At 41.4% G+C, this 22,142-nt stretch overlaps 1 protein-coding gene across 16 annotated transcripts in view; it reads right to left on the reverse strand.

Moving 5' to 3' along the window:
* Window positions 1-1,354: 1,354 nt before the first annotated feature.
* TSPOAP1 (TSPO associated protein 1) overlaps window positions 1,355-22,142 on the reverse strand; it is a 97,305-nt gene continuing 76,517 nt past the window's right edge. For 13 of the 16 annotated variants that reach the window (XM_072138015.1, XM_072138027.1, XM_072138026.1 and 10 more), the window contains 15 exons: window positions 19,688-20,491; window positions 18,600-18,751; window positions 17,384-17,917; window positions 16,553-16,798; window positions 15,755-15,934; window positions 14,210-15,253; window positions 13,601-13,682; window positions 13,208-13,401; window positions 12,954-13,122; window positions 10,913-11,026; window positions 9,456-9,494; window positions 8,033-8,136; window positions 7,160-7,231; window positions 4,351-4,464; window positions 1,355-2,490 (listed from right to left, as the gene is read on the reverse strand). In XM_072138015.1, the coding sequence (XP_071994116.1) occupies window positions 2,299-2,490; window positions 4,351-4,464; window positions 7,160-7,231; window positions 8,033-8,136; window positions 9,456-9,494; window positions 10,913-11,026; window positions 12,954-13,122; window positions 13,208-13,401; window positions 13,601-13,682; window positions 14,210-15,253; window positions 15,755-15,934; window positions 16,553-16,798; window positions 17,384-17,917; window positions 18,600-18,751; window positions 19,688-20,491 (4,040 nt within the window). In that variant the 3' untranslated portion in view covers window positions 1,355-2,298. Of the gene's footprint in view, window positions 2,491-3,991; window positions 4,047-4,350; window positions 4,465-7,159; window positions 7,232-8,032; window positions 8,137-9,455; window positions 9,495-10,912; window positions 11,027-12,953; window positions 13,123-13,207; window positions 13,402-13,600; window positions 13,683-14,209; window positions 15,254-15,754; window positions 15,935-16,552; window positions 16,799-17,383; window positions 17,918-18,599; window positions 18,752-19,687; window positions 20,492-22,142 lie in introns of all 16 variants that reach the window. The other 3 variants (XM_072138024.1, XM_072138028.1, XM_072138023.1) reach the window with 3 other exon arrangements.

The following is a 22,142-nucleotide window of genomic DNA, read 5'->3' on the forward strand; positions in this document are numbered from 1 at the left end:
TGTTCATGTTTTATGGATGTTCAGAATAACACTTATACCTGGATTTTGCTGCAATAAGAACAAAATGTATTTGCATGACATCTGGAGTGCATGGATTTGTAGTAATAGACAGGCTCATACGCTGACATTTTACTATACTAATGGGAAAGCGTTCTATTAGCACGAAGCTAAATGTAAGATATTCAGCCGAATAATTTAGGACAGACTTGTTGCTAGCGATACACTTTCTAAAAGCTGCAGGTTTCCCCCTTTACCACATTTAATATGTGTTTTAGATGCCTGTGCTTCCATTTAAGACAAGAGGGAGGAGCTTTGCTTAAAAAAAAGTTTGGCTTTTGGGAAGGGTTTAAGATGCAACAATGTGCATCAAAAGACAAGATTAGTAAATTTCTCCCATTGATTCATAATTACTTTTAAATGCTAAGTGTCTGACTATAAGGAAGCCTGTAGAAATCTGGTAATTGTCAGGCACTGAATATTTTCAGATTCATACGAATCTTTGTATGTAATAGAAGTCTAAGCGATCTGTCAGAATGTCTATTGATTTCATGGATTTTTAATGGTTTCTGTTATCTTCCATTTGCACCACGTCAGTTAGGCTTCCATTATTATTGTTTTAGTGAAAACACAAAATTAATACATTTGTACAAAATTATTAAAATGAGATTGGTCCTTTAAAAAAACCTTGCGTTTTAGAGGATTAATTTGCGTTTTGTAATTTTGTTAACATTGAATAAGAGAATGTGTTATTTTGTTAAATATACTGAATATATTTAAGAATCTTGTCTTTGTGGGAAAACCCCTTTAAGGATAAATCAAAGGGAAATAGGTTACCAATATCCATTGATGTTGCAGAATTTCCTCTCCCTGCTTGGATGATGTGATACTTTGTAAAAACTAGCTCCTTCAGAGGAAAATGGCATATATGATACAGATCCTTTTTTCTCCTCCTGTCCTCTTTTTGTGAGATTTTTTTTCTCATTTGTTTGTGGTTTAGGTTACATAAGATTAGAGGCGACTCTGAATAGATGGAGTGGGGATGGAAGTAATTTGATCAAGAATATTGTAGTATTTGGTACAGTATTTTTCGGACTATAAGGTGCACCAGATTATAAGGATGAATGACCAGCAGGTGGCAGACCTGTGCACAGTTCAAGGCAGCTGTTGTCTGTAAGTACGGTTCATATATAAGGCGCACTGGACTATAAGGGGCACCTTTGATTTCTGAGAAAATCAAAGGATTTTTAGTGCGCCTTAGTCCAGAAAATATGGTAATACATTTTTTGGAATTATGAAGGACAATAAAGATTTGAATTATAAAAAAAAAGGATAAATCGACAAGAAGAAACAGAGATAGTGAAAATATACTTTATTATATTAAAATGTATTTGCGTTTGTAAACAATGAACATGTTGCAACACCAATGGGCGTCACTTGAAGTCTCCAAACACTTCATGGGTGTTAACCCAAACCTTCAAAAAACAACAATTTCACGTCTTTTCCGCTTCAAACATGCAAAATAAATAACATGAACACAGAAAGCAGCAAAATGCTGGCCTTGTGGTACAAAATGCTGGTTACACGTACACAGTAAAGGCTCTGATGTCAGGAGAATGACAAGACGGGGGATGGAACACGACGCTCTCCGTGTGGCTATGTATACCGTACTCGGGCTATAAACCAACAGCGGCTTTCTCTGCTCAGGGCAGATAGGATTTTTGTAAACAAGTATAAAAGAAACCATTAAAATAAGGCAAAGGAACATTCAGTTTTTCCAACATGCACACAACATAACAAAGCTATTTCCCTTGAAATGGATAAGCGCTATCAAGTCTCGCCAGGGGTCTTCTTTTGGCGTATACCATCTCTTGTATGGGGTTAAGAAGGTATGGCAGGAATAATACGATTCTCAAGACGTGGCATAAAATGGAGGGAGAAAACACAGTGCAAAAATCCCTTTTTGTCCTAAAAGACATGGTCACCTCTCAAGTGCACAAGTGATAATTCATAGGAGAACCCAACTTCTGGTTTCCGTACATAACTCAGTGTATTAGTGCTTACAATCTGTTTCCTGCTCTCACAATGAACTCAGACGCCATCCATGTACATTCATGGTCATCTCTCTTTGTCACAGACATCAAGAGACGTGTCACAAGCCATGTAACAATAAATACTATTTACAAGTGGCAATGCCGACCAATACCAGACAGGCCGGCAGATGGAGAGTAACAGATGAGAGCTTCTACATGGTGAAGTGGGATTATTGCTGTATGACAGCTTGGACGCGCCAGGCCATATTTACATGTTCTTTCCAGAGGACCCAAGCTTTTTAAAGAGTTTTCTCCCTTTAGAGAAGAAGCTTTTCTTTTTCTTGGTGGAGGCCATCCCTCCTTGAGGCAAGTCTGTTCTTTCTCCGTTCTCCTTCGATTCCACTACTTGCTCTTCGGGTTGGTTGGGGTTTGGCTGGTCGATGGCTGCATCAAAGGTAAACTACAAGCAAGAAAGCCAAATGATAATATCTGTACAAAGAGCTGTGCAGAGACAATGAATGAATAATAATATTATTATGTGCATCTATAGACAAAGCAACTTGCATATACCTTTAGGCACGGTCTATGAGCTATATGCTTTAAGTATGCTATAGTTCAAATAGTTGTTGTAAATTTTTTGTAAAATTGTGGTGAAGTCCAAATGATAAAACATAAGTGGACTTCTCAAGGAACCACTGCTAAGTTCACAGAGGCACCATTGTGGAAACAGAAACACCTTAAAGTGGTTGGCCAGTTATACAAAAAGGGCAAGAATAAGACCTTAATAAGGTCACCCATATTATACTTACAGGCGGTCCCCTACTTAAGAACCTACTTAAGAACACCTGACTTACAGACGACCCCTAGTTACAAATGTTGGTAATTCACTTTTCTTTAGCCTTAGGCTACAATAAACAGCTATAACAGTTATCACAGGCGTCTGCAATGAAGCTTTAGTGTTAATCCTGGTTCTTATGACAACCCAACATTTTTAAATCCAATTGTCACAGAGACCAAAAATAATTTGGTTGGGGCTACAATTATAAAATATACAGTTCCAACTTACGTACATATTCAACTTAAGAACAAACCTACAGAACCTATCTTGTACGTAACCTGGGGACTGCCTGTACTCCGAAAAAGTTTCTTGGTAGCCACCGCTCCCGTGACCCGGCAGGAGCAGGAGTCATTCCTGCATAGGACATTCACATGCCCATCCAATCACTGATATTGGAGTAGTTATTACAGAAGGGGAATGCATACAGTCCAGGACCTCTTCATCCGCTGGATGCCAAACGTATACGGGATAGCGCAGGAAGTCCTGAATGCTACTGACAGGTGCATGAGCAGGGGGGTCCACAGAAACTTTATGTGGGGTGACCCTTATAAGGGTCTCATACTTACTTTGGTTAAGTCTTATATAAGTGGTCAACCCCTTTAAATACAACATGATCCAATTACAACTATTACAGCAAAAATGGGTATCCTAGTAATGACACGTTATCATCAATCCACTGGAAGCGGTGGTCAGGCTTTAATGCCGCTGATCCATGGAGTCTCTATAAAACGGACTTTGATTGTGACCTATAACCCTTAGTTATGATCAGGTGTCACTGGATGTGAACAGGGCAGCCATGGGTTTCTTCATATGGCACTTAATTCAACATTGCCTGGACAAAGTCTCGCGGCAGGGGGCAGAGGAGGCACAAGACCCTAGTTCTGAAGTTTGGTCTCATTAAATGGACCCTAATTGAACTACCATTCAGCTTTTGAGTAATAGATGATAACAAGCCATTACTAGATTCCCCTTTAAGTACATTATTTGTAACTAGGTAACTGTGTTACATAGTCACCAGGGCATGTGGAAAACATAGGTGTGACTAGGTCATCTACAGAAGAGATGGAAAAGGAGTGCAAAATAAGTATAATCTACCGGTGCTGGGAAAGGCGTTCTCACTTACATGTCTGTCTGTCCCTTTCTGTCTAAATCTATCACTTGGTTCTTCTTCTCAACCTCTGTTGATCCCAAGAATGACACATACAGGCATAGACAAAAAGATGACATGAATTATACTGAAAACAGCAACAATACACCAAGAACAAATGCTGCAGATTATGTGGCAATCCGACAGAATCTGCTCTAACTGTGTGTGAAATACGAGCATTTTAGTTTTCTCTTTTTTAAAGCTATAATAATTTCTAAAGGTAAAGGTTCTGCACGACACACGGTCACATCTCCAGGAGAAGGCGATGCGCGGTATCTTCCTACAGTACAGTATATTACATATGTCCAACACAGATGAATGAAGAACAATCTCACCTCTGTTTCACCTTTTTTATGGACCGGTCCTGGACATTTGGATTCTGCAGTCTGGATTTGTGAGACCTCCAGGAAGTTGGATGGTACAAGTCCTCTTTGACCATTTAACTCACCCTGTTGATTTTAAGTGAAGAAATGATTATTAAACATAATGTGCGATATACTATGCACAATATATTTACTGAATCGTGCTCAGGTGTTGGATACAATATGTGAACTTTAGGAATTCCAAGCAGTGGATTTTGGCTCACCCATCCCCAGATACCACTGCCAATGAGCAGCCCAGATGTATAGACGAAATCCTGATCTTCTACATCTCTTATTCTTTTATGATCTATGAACAACCAATGGACTAGAATTGTCCACTTTCACCAAATAAAGAAATTGTTTGTGCAACATTATAAGCTTTTATTTTATATATCAATACCTCAAAGTTTTCTAGATCTCTGCTTGCTGTCCTTCTATAGAAAGCTACATTGTACACTTCCTGTGGATAGAAATCTGTCCCGAGTCATGTGATGTCACACAGGAGTGGTAGGTACTTGTCAGCTGTACTGTACAGATCCCGTCATCTACCTTTCCTGGCGCAGTGCTGCTACGGGTCCTGATGCCGCTGAATACATCCAGGACCGAACACAGAGCAGAGCGGCACATGGAGGAGAGGAGAAGCTGCAGTGTGGTGCCAGGAAAGGAGAGGATTTATTTAATATTTGTCTGCTCTGGGGGTTTACAGTATTAGTAGTTTTAAGCTACGGGGTCTCCAATATTTGTCTTTTCTGGGGGTCTCCAGCATTATTTGTCTACTCTGGGGGTGTCTCCATTACTATCATAGATTTTTGGATTTTCTTATTTTTTCCTAATTTTACAAAAAAAAACCCCCACTAATTTGGAGAAAATCTTGTTAATTTTAGCATCACCATCTTTTCAAAGGCTGGCAAATCTGGCTAATAACTTAATTTTTGTGAGAAGAGTTTTTCTATTTAGCGGTCTTATTTTGGAGCATGTAAATTATTATCACTTTTTAGAGTATTTTTTAAGGGTATTAATTAAAAAATTCTCTTTTTTCTGAAGGTTTCTCAGGTTTCTTTTTTTGGCTTTCACCATGAGCTTTATTAGACAGATTGTTATGGACGCAGTGATACCAAAATATGTGTTTTATTTTTGTGTATTTGTGTTTTTTTTTTTAAACTTGTAGTTATTATAGCAGTAGTGTTAGTAAGGTAATGTCAAATTTTAGGGGCTAATATTTTATTTTTTATTTTAAGGTTTTAAACTTTTTTTTTTTTTTTACTGTATACAAACTTGAACCAGCAATGTTCTGATCGCTGGGTCAAGTCCAATACACTGCTCTGCTCTACAATACTAAATTATTTTCTGTGAATTATACTTCAAGGAAGGGGTCTGGCTGCTTCTGGCTGAAGACTATCGGATTCCAGGGTAAGCGGCATCGGGGGCCGATACTTAGGGGAAGACACCTACACATCGCGGGCATGCTTGACCGCTGTGTGTAAGGAGTTAACACCCTGTCTCCGATAACGGGTGTTAGAAGACGTTGTCAGCTGTTATATACACCTGCTGCTTCTGGTGCTGCTCCGCTCGGTGCCAGAAGCTGGACGTAATAGCCGGTCCAGGAAGTATCTTCCCACAAGGACCTACTATTACATCCAGGTGCCTTAGTCCTTAGATTAGGAAGATACATATAAAAGGATTTCATATATATTTTTTTTTATAATTTACTATATGTTTGTGGAGTCAGATGGTCCATTTTATCATAACTCTTACTATACCAAAATGGTCACTGACTACTGTATATACACGAGTATAAGCCGACACGAGTACAAGCCGAGGCACCTAATTTTACCACTAAAAACTGGGAAAACCTATTGACTCGAGTATAAGCCGAGGGTGGGAAATGCATTGGTTACAGCCAGTGGCCGGCCCCCGGCCCTTTGCGTACAGCCAGCGGCCGGCCCCCGGCATGTAGCCAGCGCCTGAACCTTGGTATACAGCCAGTGCCTGAACCTTGGTATACAGCCAGTGCCTGAACCTTGGTATACAGCCAGTGCCTGAACCTTGGTATACAGCCAGTGCCTGAACCTTGGTATACAGCCAGTGCCTGAACCTTGGTATACAGCCAGTGCCTGAACCTTGGTATACAGCCAGTGCCTGAACCTTGGTATACAGCCAGTGCCTGAACCTTGGTATACAGCCAGTGCCTGAACCTTGGTATACAGCCAGTGCCTGAACCTTGGTATACAGCCAGTGCCTGAACCTTGGTATACAGCCAGTACCTTCCCCCCAGTATATAGCCGGTGCCTGACCCCTTAGTATATAGCCAGCAGCCCCATGCCAAGCCTTAAAAAAGAAAAAAAAAACCAAAAAACTCACTGTACTCACCTTTCTGAAACCAAATAGTACCTCCGGTGGGCATCGGAAAGGTGAGCACAGAGGGTTTTGTTCATAGACTTAGTATAAGCCGATGTAGGGTTTTCAGCACATTTTTTGTGCTAAAAAATTGGCTTATACTCGAGTCTATACAGTAGCTTAATTTGAATGTTTTTTTTGTTTATCCTCCCGCACATCTTAAAAACAAAATGTAAAAATTTGCATAGTACATTTAAATGTATTGAATATGGCTCTGTAAAATATATAAAAATTATAAAAACTACCTAAAAGGAAGTAGAAAACTTATCTTATCTTAACAATCATGTGGTCAGGTTCTGAAATGATACTTACAACAGATATGTCAGCAACACAAATTACAACACACACGTTACCAGTCATGTATAGTACAGAGAACACGGCTCACATAATAAAATCCATCTTCATCCATTGGTCCGTATACTGTGATAACATCCCCTGCAGTAAAGCTCAGCTCTGCCTGATCGAAGAAAAGAACATAAGGAAACGTATAAAATCTATAAGTGAACACATGTTCCTCTGGCACTTTCTGGGCATGTTAGTACATGTTTTATAATAAGAGAGTAGTGCTTCACTGTTGTAGAATTTCTATACTCACCTGGTAGAGAACATAACCTTACTGCAACATTATGGCCCACATTTATTAAAGTGTTCGCGTCAGTTTTCTCTGTGACTTATACATGTATTTATAAAGTGTCTGCGCCAGTTTTCTGTCGCGGCTGCACTTTGTCCGACAAGACAGAAAAAATGTGCACCTAAAGGGGCTGTTACTGCTTATGCAAATTTTGCAGCACAATTCTGCAGTATGAACAAAGTACATAATAAATGATGGTGTACACTTCCCGAGCAGTGCAGGGGTCGCCAGATTAATGAAGTTTTGCTTAATCTGTCGCACTCTGCACATAGTACAGACTGCACGAGTTGTGATAAATGTGGTCTTCTGAACTCCTATGAACTGCTACACATTCTTCCCAGCAGCAATTCAGAGCTTCTGGTGCTCCAGCGTAGACATCAGTGACCACATTGAACACTGTTGTGGCCACTGAAGCCAATCACTGACCCCAGTGGTCGCATGTGGAAGTCACAGCGGCACAGCAGGAAAGAGTCTGTTCATCTGGTTTTGAGTGAATTCCATGCTTGTAGCGATTTGTTTTACCTTGCTTTATTACTTGTTCGGAAAATACAATTATCAGGATTTTATTTGCTTTTCAGCAGCACAGAAAGGAGCTTTTTTAACCATTAATAGAGTGAAAACATGTACCTCCACATCAAGGTTGGGGGAACTTTCCTTTGGATTATAATCAAATATAGCCACCATCGACAAGGAGTCGCCCAGATTGGATCTTCTGCCTTTCAGCCAGGCGCCTAATGAGAGAAAACAAAATTAATTCACATGGGACTAAAAAGAGGTGGGAAATACCTATATCCAAATAGTATACATACAGTGAGACATCATTCACACAAATGTTTGCCTGTGCCGTGAGCTAGCCACACAAACTGCGCCTAACTCACGGCTCCATAGTTTATTGGGTGTGTTCATGACGGGGCGAGGCACCGCCGGTCATTTCTTATGGACAGTGATGGGAAGAGCGCGGCTCATCCAATGATTTCAGACAGGCCACAAGCAACAGCACATGGCCCATTATTTTCAGCCTGCAAAAATGTGCACAAAGCCTAAGATGGATCTATTATTAATGTACTTCCATAGCTGATACATTTACATGTGCAGTTTAAAGTAACCCCCCCAAAATAAATACTTTAGAAAAAACTATGATTAAAAAGAATTGCCCTCATCCCTAAATAGTTCCTTTCCATGGTACATGTGTATGTGACATTCTGTAGCCTGAATCTCCACGTATCTACCCTCACCATATAACGCAGAACCACATATTACGCATGCCTCTCTCAACCCCTGGCTCTGCAGAGATCTAACAAAATATCTCTAAGGCTATATTCACACTGCCGTTGCCCGCCCGTACCGTACCGTAGCGGGCAATGGCAGTGCACGGGGAGAGAAGGAGGAGGAGAGCGCAGCTCACCCACGCCCCTCTCCATAGGAAGTTATGGCGCACGGCGCCGTACTACGGGTAAAAATAGGACAGGTCCTATCTTTTTCCCGGGTACGGAGCGGTACGGTGCCGCACGTGTGCTGCACCATACCGCTCCCGTAGGGCGCCGTGCGCCCATTGACGTCTATGGGGGACGTATATCGGCCGTATATACGTCAGTGTGAATATATACTAACAGAGATATAACAAAATAGGCACACAGGGTGCAAATACAATCTACCATACTCTACCATCACAGTACTGTGCAGGCAGCTATACATAAAATCCTTGTCTATAAGAACGGAGAGAACTAGTGGAAACTAATCACGTTTTGAAACCTACTCACAGCAAACTCTTCTAGATCTGCGCAAAATAATGACAATTTAGACAAACGACTTCTGGCCTCATCTAGTGAGCATTTTTACACATATAGCTACTTTTTTTTTTAACATTTAAATTTTTTTTCAGAAACAGTGTGAGATTGGTGACCAGTGTATGGGTTCTTCGATTTTTATTAAACCTTATCAATACTGCGTGAAGTGTTCTTATGCTTGGAATACATAATATACTACAATTTTTCATCCAACAAAGTTCTCAATTGTGAGGCCAAGGACCATCTGGCAGGTCAAGATTTACCTGCTGTGGTTTTCTCTTCGGGAGCAGATGAATGATGCACTGAGGAAAAAAAAAATATAAGTGATATAGAGCCATTAAAGAAAATGTGAAGAAAGTGAGCAACTGTGCCAGATTTAGGGCATGTGCCCAGATCCTTACCCCTTTTCTATGTATACCCCTTCTCTCATAACAAGCTTACAATTAATGCCCATTTGAAGAACCAATTATACAGCCTGATACACAAGTTTACATTTTTAATTAGAAGCAAGTAAAATCCATGATGCAAGTAAAAATGGTCACAGTCTAACATGTTTCAAGCTTTCTAGTTCTTATTTATAGTCACCTCTTATTGTGACTATGAACAAGTGCTACAAAGCTAGAAACGTGTTAGACGGTGAACACTCGAGTATAAGCCGACCCGAGTATAAGCCGAGACCCCTAATTTTACCACCAAAAACTGGGAAAACCTATTGACTCGAGTATAAGCCGAGGGTGGGAAATGCATTGGTCAGAGACCTCCCCAGTATAAAGCCAGCCAGCCCACTGCAGTATAGAGCCTGCCCAGCTTTCCCCCAGTAGTATACAGCTTGCCCCTCAGTAGTATACAGCCACCCCAGTAGTATACAGCCTGACCAGCATTAAAAAAATAAATAAACTTATATACTCACCCTCCGGTGGCCCCGATGTGCTGCGCTGCTCCCCCGATGTCCACGCGGCTCCTCTGCTTGCTTCCGGGCCAGTCTTCTTTCTTCCGCTGGGCGCCGCCATCGCACCCCCACCGGCCGACAGGCGCATAGTATGACGCGCCGCTGCTGACGTCATACTAAGCGCCGCCCGGGGGAAAGACATGGCGGCGCCCAGCAGAAGAAAGAAGACGGGCGGGGAAGCAAGAAGAGGAGCCGCGTGGACATCGAGGGAGCAGCGCTGCACATCGGGGCCACTGGAGGGTGAGTATATAAGTTTATTATTTTTTAAGTATTTTTTACTCTGCATTGACTCGTGTATAAGCTATGGGGACGTTTTTCAGCACAGTTTTTAAGCCAAGTTTTTCAGCACATACACGAGTATATACGGTATGTTTCTTCAATTGTGAAATTTAATATGCTTTTTTTTCTTTAAAGAGATGCAATGATGGCGGATGTTTCCCTTCCAACTCCTGTATGCCCGCATCTCCGGTGATCGTTATGTGCCTCCTACTTGTCTTGGGGCTGTAGCCAGTATGGGATTGTTTTCCTGTTTGTACTTAACATGAATTTCTATTTGAACACAAAACAGCTGTCAAGCAGGGGAATAAGTTTAAAGCATGAAAACAAACCTCTAAATTCCTAAACCTCAAGTTAGTAAGGCAAAATACAAAGAAAGCGCGTCCATAAATGAAAAACTAAAATCTTTTGTTTTCTCAGATGGAAACCCTTTTTACCAGAATCATAAAATAAAAGTATAGGACTAAAAGTAGCAGAGCACATGAAAGCACAGACCTTTTTTGGAGCGCCTGGGTTTTGGAGGAGGAGTAGCGAAGCGGCCAGAAGGAACAAGAGGAGCAGGAGGAGGAGGAAGAGGAGGAGGAGAAGCAGCAGAGAAAGCCGCCATTTCTTCAAGACAAAAAAGCAGCGCAAACAGAAGCAGTAAAAAAAAAATAAGCTTAAGTCCTACAGAAAAAGCAACAAACACATCCAAAAAAGACAGCAAACATGGCTCAGCATAAAAAGCACTAATGGAAACATATGGGAGGGTGTCCATAGTACATGTCATTTTCACATTTTATTTATTTCTTACTTAAAAGGAGGTTTACGGGAAATTGTCGTTTTCTTACTAAACATTAAATCTAACCTACCATTTGATTTGATGCATTGTGAACCAAACATACCTTGAGAATGATGTAGCAACACTGATGCAGAAACATATCATGTTTAATTCCTGAACTGAGTGGTTTTGCTCAAAAAACAAACTATAAAGTTCAGGACATTGGGAAAGCTGCCATACATAAACACATTACTTCCACTTACACAGGAGCTGCATGAACTGTCCAGACAGGACTAATCAACCTGAGCTGGATGACTCATACACAGCAGCTGGAGGATGGTGCAGCAATTGATTATTCTGCCTGTCAAGGACAACACAGTGAATGCAGCATTCTCTGAAGCAGTGTATAATTATAGTAAGAGGAGAAGCGCTGGAGCAGCCACAGAAGCAACAGAACCTCATTATTATAAGTTTATAATTGGTTTCATTATGTCTTCATTATGAGCGGCTGTCTGCTTCATTACTCTGACAGAGCGACGAGGGGTCAGACGGACCCCTCGTTTTTGGGACCTGTGTGGGTCTCAACACTGAGACCCTGACTGATCAGCAATTTAGGCCCTATGCCGTGGATAGGGCTTAACTTTTCTTCGTGGGAAAACCCCCTTTAAGTGGCATGTTACAGGGGTCCTAGGATAACACAGAAATGAACTCGTGTGTACAATGAATTAATTAAGAAGTAACAATCAATATTCCTAGTCCAAGAGACTGATAAACTGTGGGAGCATTGTTAATGCTAAGTGTTGGTGTAGTCCCATTAGGGGGCTTCTCAATATGATCGCCCAAACTCTTATAAAGAATTTCAGAATAGAAAAGTATTATTGCCTTTCAATGATACATTTACAGGCAATCTATTAGGCCTGGCTTTAGAAGATTATAGCTTATGGTGACAGGAATGAACAAACCGCATCATCGGATTAATCAACTCACAAAAATTTTCCAGCTGATCTGATGATTCAAGGAATTCGGAATAACCAGGAGGTGGGGGGGGGGGGGGATAAAGACGATGTAGGAAGCACATTCAGAAAGTTCATTCAAGGAAAGCCATTACAATGTGATCACAAATGAAGAGACAGATGAGAATGAGACCACGCCATCACTGTCTGTACATCTAAATGAATTAAAACTTTCGAGTTGATGATAACAACAATGGCGACAGTGATTTCTGAGGAGGTTAGAGGTCACTGATGGAGATTGTCTGTAACCAAGGTTATCTTCTATCTGTATTAGCTGGCATCCAATGTGTGTGGCATTGGCTCAGCTTCCATATTGCACAATATATTAAAATATATTGGAAGGGGTTGTCACCTATGGTTAATTGATACTTGATGGTGATTAATTTCTGTCATAGATCCAGGCACCATGACTGATAATCTTCTTTGCTATCCATGGCCTTCTTCCTCCTAAACTTTCAAATCCCTTCTGCATTTCACAACTGGAACTTGCAGATATTGCCTCTTTTATGGCCAAGGAAGCAAAAGCTGATTCAGCTTCTGTGATGAGTATTTGTCAATAAGATGTCACCACATTTTCTCAAGAACTCCAGTGTTCTATGTAACAATGTTTGAAAATATTCTCCTTCCTTTTTTGCTTTGCTCAGTTATCTGGCCCAGATCTAGGATGACCTATCCAGAGGATGGGTCATAATAACATTACAAAAGGTATAAGACATACTATATGGTGTGTGTTTTGGAGGTGATAACAATGGCAAAAGCTTACCGATGTCATTAAGCAGTGAAGCTGGTGTCACGTGACCCTGTCTCAAAAGCTGCATCCTGACTTCTTCACTCTCAACATGTAATTCGGAGACCATGTTGCATGGGATGTATCCAGTGCATTCTCTACATTTTCCCTGATAAAAACCATCAGCATCTTTATCCCCAAATACCTGCAAAAAATGTATTTTATTTCAGCAGGGGCTTCGATGTTGTATAGGTTTACAGAAGTGACTGTAAAATTGAAAATATAGATACCTGCAAAATCTGTCCCTCTTTAAAGGGAAGTTCCTCCATATAAGCCTCAGGATTAGGCGACATAGTCTCTGGATCATAATCAAAAAGGGCTACAAATATCCTTACAGGATCAGCATTTTGCTCTTTTGTGGGGCAGCCTTTATCTTCTACAGCTTTGTCTTCATAACACTCTTGTTGGGTAGAATTTGCAACATCTGAGAAGATATTAAAAAAAAATTGAAGGGGTTATTCCCATCTTTACTATTTTTGACATATCCACAAAATTTTACTTCCGTGACCCTCAACTGGATATGTCATGAATAGTTAAAATGGGAATGCCCCTTTGAAGATTCCCAAAATAAAACCATAATCATAAGAAATGCTGCAAATTCTAAATAATAATACACTATGTACCTGTGCTGGGATTTTTATCGGATGCTCTGTATGTGGTAGGACTCGGTGGTGAACGCATCTTTTGATCTTCAATTATATCCTCCTATAGACAATGCAACAAAAAAGTAAATAGTTGTTTTATCCACATCAAAGTAAGTAATAAATCATTGCAATTTAGATAATATCAAGCACAAACGAAGCTGCACACACCAACGAAAAAGCTTTGAAGAACCAGACAATACTCCTCACTATAATTTACATTAGTCTTTATATGGCATCGCTGAGAGATGTATCTATGAAAAGGTTTTGCTTTATTTGTGCCGTGTTATTGGCACTTGATAGCTTTTTTGCAACTTTTTAAAGTGTTAGGACTTTATGTAAATTTTTTGATGAGGAATATTGTATATTTAATGGTTTTTACAGCACCACGCTGCAAAGCACTTAATGTGAAGCAATGAATCACAGCAGAAGCTCCGGAATACTTTCGGGATACCTTTCCATAACATGTACAAAGCAGACACGGGAGAGAAGGTGCTAATAAAGCTACAGCCACTACACACGGCATCTAGAGGCCAGGAAGGGAAGGAGGTAGCCGAGCACATTATAAGCATTGTGGGATTCAAGCATCACCTTTCCATCACATTGCCATCGGACAGATCGCATACTTCTACTACTTGCTGCTCTGGTGTCTGTATCATCTTTTTTGCAGCTTAGCAGAGTGTGGGGAAGGGATGGGGTTCCCCTGTGATATTCTCCAGTACTCTGTTCCTTAATTTGCCTCTTTAGGTCAGTTTTCCTTTTTGTGTTCTGGATAGGCTCAGAGTAACCAGAGCTTTCACTCCAGCCTTCCCGATCGGTCTGTGAGCCATCTTCCCAAAGATCAGATTTAACCTGACTGCTATTATGGACCAGGACCGGCGTTTCATCCTCATCTTCTGTATCATATTCTACATCAATTTCTAGATGACTACTAGTGAAAAAGCTATGAGAGTTTGGTGTGAAGTTTGGGGAACGAGGCGTGTGACACCTTGGAGATTTCCTAGATACTCTATTCCTGAAGCTTTTGTGGTTTGTTTGGTGGTTGCCTTGAGTTGTACCGCTAGATGTTGACTCTTTTAGTTTGTAGGGTCTAGAGCTGTATGATCCACCATGATTAGAACTTGTGGACATGCGGCTGCACTGCTCCCGACTATCATTCTGCTTCTTCCGGTTTGGCTCCGTGAAGCAGCAAGCTCTGTCGCTATCACAGCTGCTCCTTTTAGTTTTCCACATTTGGGTCACAGACATTGGAGACCTTACGTCAGGTGGAGATTGATAAAAACAGCTCTTAGATTTAGAATACACATCCTCTTCAAGAAAGACACAATCTTCACCAGGCTCCATTTTCTCATTCTCAACTCTTACATTGATGGCCGTCTCTTTGGGCAAGTTTAGACAACTTATAGGGCCTGGATTTACGGTAAAGTTTTTATGGGGGTTTCCATATAGGTACTTCTGTGTCTCCACCTTACAGTACACCTCCTCAGAGACCATGTGAGGGGAAAGGTCTTCTTCATCTTCCTCTTCTGTCACCTCTGGGATGCTAAATAATCTCTTACTGCAATGTTTCTGTAAAGGTAGATCCAAAATCCTTTCAAGAATTTCCTCATCGCTGTCTGTCTCACAACACTCCAACTACATGAATTTTATAGAGGGAATCAAAAAGCACAATCATGTAATATAAAAGTGGTGAATACAACAGACGTGTATATAATATATATATAATAAATATATAGAGAGAGATAAAAAAAAAAAGAAACTGGGGTGGGCAAAGGAGAGGGAAGAAAAGTGAAAATTGATGGGCAAGGGGTTTTTACCAAAACTATAGTTGCAAATACTATAATATAATAGGCGTTTACAATCAAATTGGCGGAGGTGTAACTTACAACACATGTACTATGAAGCATTATTTGTTTAGCAGATACGCCTCTTTACGCTGGGTATAGATGTGTCTAGTAGGAAAAGAAGGGGATACACAACTCGGCTGACTGATGGGGGTGTCCATATTTGCATCTTGATGGTCTATGCCAATTCAATAAATATCAAAGCCAAAAAACACCCCTATGAACAATATATATAGCCTTTTGTCACTTTTTTTTCCTAAATGTTGATAACTAGAAGTAGTATAGGACCTACCTTCCCAGAACTCTCTCCAGCTTTGCCCAATGAAGACTGTCCCCACTTATTATTATGAACAACATTGCAATATTCTTCTTCCGCTTCCTCCTCTTCCTCAAGGATATCAGAGAGATTAGAACTACGGCTATGGTCCAGGTGTACGCTTGAATGTGTATCCAACGGCAATTTGACCACATCCTTTGTTTTAGGAAGAAAAGTATTACAGATGTTTAAAAGCTGAGGTACCAAGTACTATAGACACTAGTAAAACTAATCATATTCTAATGTATAAAATACTTAATGTATAAAAAACTGTTTCTATACAAAATAGTGTTAAAACTTTCTACACTCATTGGTTTTTAACCTGCATTTGGCATAAATGAATACACAGATACAAATTCCTTGCATTTAAAGGATATCTACCAGCAAAATCCACCATGATAAACCAGGGACGCTCCAGGCACGGTGGTAATCTTCTTATATTTGTTACTCATGGCCTCCTTCCTTTTAAAATCAACTGTTAACAACATGCTAATGAGCCAGGGGGGTGCTGCAGATTACATCAGGCAGAGGGTGGGGAAGTGTTGAGGGAGCAGGGGGGAGGGGAGACCGTGTAAAGGTCTTTCAAGCTTGAGAATGGTTTGAGAACACATCTCGTTTTGACTAACTTGATGGGAAAAGCGGAAGACCTAACAGAGATGTGAACTTTGCCAAAATTAAAATTGAACACAAATATCAAATATGTTCTTGTAACTCCAGAGATTTTCCTAGAATTTAGATTTCTAAAAAGGACAATGCACATTCTGTGATACTAACCTCTGTACTTAACTCCTTTTTCTCATTTTTGTCTACTTCAAGAAAGTCTGCAATGGAAACTCCTCGGCAGCTTAGGCCGCTGGTCTCTGCTTCCGCTGGCTCTCCAGTCTCGGGGCTCGAGCATTCCTCTTTGGCTGTAGTGTTTAATTCCAAACTGTTCTCCTTGCACCAAGTTGTACCCATTGAGAGGCCACTGGTATTAAGATTGTAATTTATATCAGGTTCTTTGGTGTTTGGAAGTAATTTCTATTAAAAAAAAAGAAGGTCTCTTTATGTGATTATGTTACATGTTTAGGACTTTTTGGGGTTCATAGAAGACTAGAGATTAATAAATGGATTTTGCTTTTCACTTCTCAATTGAATATGGTACTTAATATGATTTATTCATAGAAGTCAAAGCTTCAAACCTTCCACATAGATATAGATTTCAGGGTCACACTAAACTTGGTTTTCATTTGTAATTTAGGTTGGTATAGAGCAAGAGAATCAGTATAGCATGCATGATTTGTTAACTAGTTCAATGAGGACTGGACAGATGAATAACAGATTCTTATAAAACTCTAAATATTGAGCGTCACCAATATATATGCTTAGGCCTCAGTTTTGTGATTGACCGTGATCTCTGTATGCATCATTATATAGAGAGGGGAAGTCAATCAATGTAGTGGACCTGCCTCTGGACTTTGTAGGAATTAAACTAGTTTGATTACTTCTGTTAATTTTGAGGACTACTAAGCACTGAGATATCATCTTTCTGTAGATAACGTACATGTGCATTATATCACACGCATGCAGTTTGATATAAGGAATTGGCATTTCCAAAATACTTACTTGACTATGTTCTTGCAGTGTCGTGGTTTCAGGTTGAAGAATGTGTTCAGGAACAGTAGATGGGACCTTGTCCTGTGTACCTTGGCATGATACTTGTACCCCGGCAGGCTCTGGACTGGAAGATCCTTGGCAGTAACCTGGGGAACCATGAACTGGCAAAGAGTGTATGGAGTCGTCCCTAATGCAGTTTGCATGGTTGGAGAAATTGGTTTGGGAAGTTGAGGCTGCTGGACTATTTTGTGTACAAGGAGATGATGAAATAAGAGGCATAGAAGGAAACTTCTCAGAATGAGAAGACAGGTTTTGCCCTGAAGCTTGCTCACATATAAGGCTAGTGTTAGAAAAGGTATGTGACAAGGAAGGACTATCAGGGACTTTTAAGAAGGCAGAGGGTATGTGAGCTGGCACCGAGTCCATAGATTCTCCACTGGGGGACATTGTTCTGACAGATATTTCCCGAGACACCTGCAGGAGTTGTAAGTGAGATGTACCCACTAGTACACTCCCAGCTGTTGGAGATGTGACTTCAAGTACCTAAAACAGAGGAGATCAGTGTGAAAAAAGGAGATTCATGACAAGAAAGATAGACAGACAAAGTAACAACATTTATACACAAAAACAAAGATTTAAAGGGGTTGTACAAAGTCTGCAACACAGAAACATACGCTGGGGTCATGGTCCCACAGGGTATTGTTTTATACAGTTTTCTTTTTAATTCTGCCACTTTCTTTTGTTTGAGCAGCAACACTCTTTGGACTATGTTTGTGCAACAATGCATATTATTTATCGTTTAGTATTTGTTATACTTTTTTCGTTAAGTTTGGAGGATTAATAGGTCATTTGTATGCCTGCCAAACATGCCATTTGTAGTACTGGATCATTGGATTATTATTAATAGTTTTGTTTTAGCTTTTTATTGTTATTTCCCCTTTTCAATACATTTTATTTTATTTTTTTTAGTTTTTTGGTATGGATTTTAGGTTTTGTTGTTTCTTCAGGTTTGCATGTTATCCACAGCATAGGAGATAACAAGCTAGTGGGTGAGTGTCTGCTGAGACCCCTCACCAATCACATAGACTCCAGATTGCTGGGGGTTAATTATTCCTTTCTGATGGCAGGGCAGGTGGAGTATACGTCCTACTGCTCCATTAAATTGTATGAGAATGTCAGGAATTAAAAAGCCAAGTATGTTTATGCCTGTTCTGCACAACTGTACCTTTTGTCCATCAGCATAAACTGCATAGCCAGTTACTCGAACTCCATTGGATGTCCCTGCGGCATCTATTGTCACTGGTAACCATGTGATGAGCAGAACACCAGGCTTTGGACCCAGCTCAACCTGGACATCAAGTGGGGCATCTGGAGGACCTGTAAGATATTTGACAACATGGCATTAATACAGCAACAACATGGCAACACATAAGAATTATAAGGGAGTGAACAACAATTGAAAAAAGAAAAAAAAATTAAATATACAAGTACATATATTTATTTATTTTTGACAAATGAACTGATGGCAGGATATTCAGATTATCACCCACATCTACCCACAAACTGCCATTAACCGCTAATTAAAGTAGTGTTCAAGGATTAGGTTTTTGTTTTACATAGATCCCAGGGGTGTGCACTTGTGAAGTTCTTTGCTTTATAAGACTTTCATGAAGTGAGAGAAACTTTATTTCTGTGTATAACCAGGATTGAAATGGTCTTGTTCCCCCTATTAAACTGCACAAGTGAAGGTTCTGCTCACACCTAAATGTTCCCCTGTAGATAAATAAAAATTATTTGGATGAATTAAAGTCACATTTATAGTTTATGTGTGACACAGGAGATAACACATGAAGGTCAACATAACATAATATGAATAACATAACAAAAGCTTCTATGCTATCCATAAAAAAAAAAAAAAAATCTATGACAAACCTAAGGTTGGACTTGATGAAGGGATTTTTTTTCTAACCTTATTTACTATGATACTATGAATGCACGAGTATTTTCTTTAAAAATTTCTAATCAGGATTACCATACGAGGATATAAATCAAGTATACAGTACAGGAAAGATGAGGAGCTCCGTGGTTTAAAATTACCAAATAAAATTCCCTTGATAGTTAACATTTCAATACGTTGTAGCCCTCCATTTAAGGCAAGCAAACATATGGGCTATAATGTTGTGTCAATGTGAATTCACAATGTGAACTCAGAAGGAATAATATGCACCATGGGTTAATTTCCAGTGCAGATTTTTCCCTAGTATGTCTGTCCCATGTGAATGGACCCCAGGAATTTCCCCGCCCGTCTTTTACCTGCAGCAGGAGTTGTTAGTTGCATAACTGTGGTCTTTGGCTCCCTCCTCTCCAGAGGTAACTCCAGGGGAATTCTCTGTGGTCGGGCTTCTACTTTTACATTATACATGGTGCTGGGCCTCAAGCTGCTAAATGTGTACCAATAAGTTCCTGCTTTGGCCAAGCCACAGCTTTCCTCATTTAGATACAAGGCATGTGAATAGTTACTGTTACATGGCTGCCACGTAATTTCAGCAGACGTAGCTGATAGGCAGCGGACGCGTAGTTGTGTTGGAGCTAGCGAGTAACCATGGCCGACCAACAACGTACAGCGCATCCGATCTGAGCAGCCGCTGTCTGTCATACTCTGTACAGAAATGCGATAAGTACGAGTTTTCAGCTCCAGTTTCTCGATCAAGGCTTTAGTTTGTCCTCCACAGCGAACATTTTGTCGGAGTTCATTATCTACATAAATATTATAACTTAGGATGTTTCCGCTGCCTGCCGCTACAAGAGGCGGCTCCCAACCCACCACTATACTACGAGCAAGCTGTTTGATGAGGGTCAGCTTTCGAGGGTAAGGCACGGCTGAGACATCTCTAGCTCCCTCACTATTCCCTTGCATTGGCAATGGACTGAGGCTGCTTGGGTCATCATCTTCTTCACTTCTCTCTATACTGCTTGCACTTAAAAAGCTAATGTCCTGCCCAGAACTCTGTGACAGCTCATTGGTTTCAGCTGGGTGAAAGGCTATCAAGTCATCATCAGAGACACGCTCCACAAAATTCGATGGGACAAGTCCACGCCGTCCATCCATTAATTCTCCTGTTAAAACAAGGGATAAAAAAAAAGTGAAATCTAAGGACCTTTTGGGTTTTAACTTAAGTAAAAGTGCTTGAAGGGAGAACAGAAGCTCCCAAACTATTGCATATATAACAGGAGCAATGTGCACTGTATGGTGTACAAGGTTATATCCTTGTTCTCAACTCTATAAAAATGTTATTATTCACTAAAGAAAATAACTAAATTTCTTGGCAGGTAAACAGGCAAAATATACAACACATTTTGTTAGGAGACCTGCAACAAATTTGGCCAAAGACTAGCATATGAAGCCAAGGTTTCAACATATCTATGCAGAGAGATTAACCTTAAGTGTCTAATGCTTGAGGCAACCAATCAGACCTCAGCTTTCAGTTTCCTACAGCAGTTTATAAAATGAAAACTGGGCTCTGATTTGTTGCCATGATAAACTAGAATAGTCAGGCTCTCAGACGCTTTGGATAAATCCTCCCCATGGAGTGTATAAGTAATGATCATTAAAAATGACTGCTTAGGGGAAGCGTTTTTTTCACGATCGTGTGCATCTCCCTTAAGTGAATTCTCCAGCAAAATAGTCTTTAACCGGTTCGCGACCACCTGCCGTGTATTCACGGCGACGGTCGGGTCGCGCTGCATGGAGAGGGCTCACGGGCTGAGCCCTCTCCATAGTCGGTAAGTCTTTGCTGCATATTGCTCCTCATGCTGCGGCGACCCCAAACCATGTGCAAGAATATAACTACTATAATCCTGTCCCTCGCTTCTATCCCCCCCCCCACCCTTGTGCAGCCCCCGGTTCTATCCCCCCCCCCACCCTTGTGCAGCCCCCGGTTCTATCCCCCCCCCCACCCTTGTGCAGCCCCCGGTTCTATCCCCCCCCCCCACCCTTGTGCAGCCCCCGGTTCTATCCCCCCCCCCCCACCCTTGTGCAGCCCCCGGTTCTATCCCCCCCCCCACCCTTGTGCAGCCCCCGGTTCTATCCCCCCCCCCCCACCCTTGTGCAGCCCCCGGTTCTATCCCCCCCCCCCCCCACCCTTGTGCAGCCCCCGGTTCTATCCCCCCCCCCCACCCTTGTGCAGCCCCCGGTTCTATCCCCCCCCCCACCCTTGTGCAGCCCCCGGTTCTATCCCCCCCCCCCACCCTTGTGCAGCCCCCGGTTCTATCCCCCCCCCCCCACCCTTGTGCAGCCCCCGGTTCTATCCCCCCCCCCCACCCTTGTGCAGCCCCCGGTTCTCTCCCCCCCCACCACTCTTGTGCAGCCCCCGGTTCTATCCCCCCCACCCTTGTGCAGCCCCCACTTCTACCCCCCCTCTTGTGCAGCCCCCACTTCTACCCCCCCCCCTTGTGCAGCCCCCACTTCTACCGCCCCCCCCTTTCTGCAGCCCAGTTATAGTTTCTCCTCACTGTGAGCAGAGCAGCTCTGTGCTGCAGGAGGCTGTAAAGAGGAGAAGCCGGAGGGTCATGTGATTATGACATCAGCAGGGGTCCTTCAGTTTTTCCTCTGTACAGCAGCTGGACAGGTCCTCGAACAGTGTGTGATTACGGTACTGCACACTTGATTTATTCTGTTTTGGCCGCAAATCGAGGCAAAAACGGAATAGTATCGCGACCCCTGTGTTTTGGTTGTTCGACCCCCGCTGGGGTCGTGACCCACAGTTTG

Source organism: Engystomops pustulosus, chromosome 2 (genome assembly GCF_040894005.1).
Source record: "Engystomops pustulosus chromosome 2, aEngPut4.maternal, whole genome shotgun sequence".
Lineage (NCBI taxonomy): Eukaryota > Metazoa > Chordata > Amphibia > Anura > Leptodactylidae > Engystomops > Engystomops pustulosus.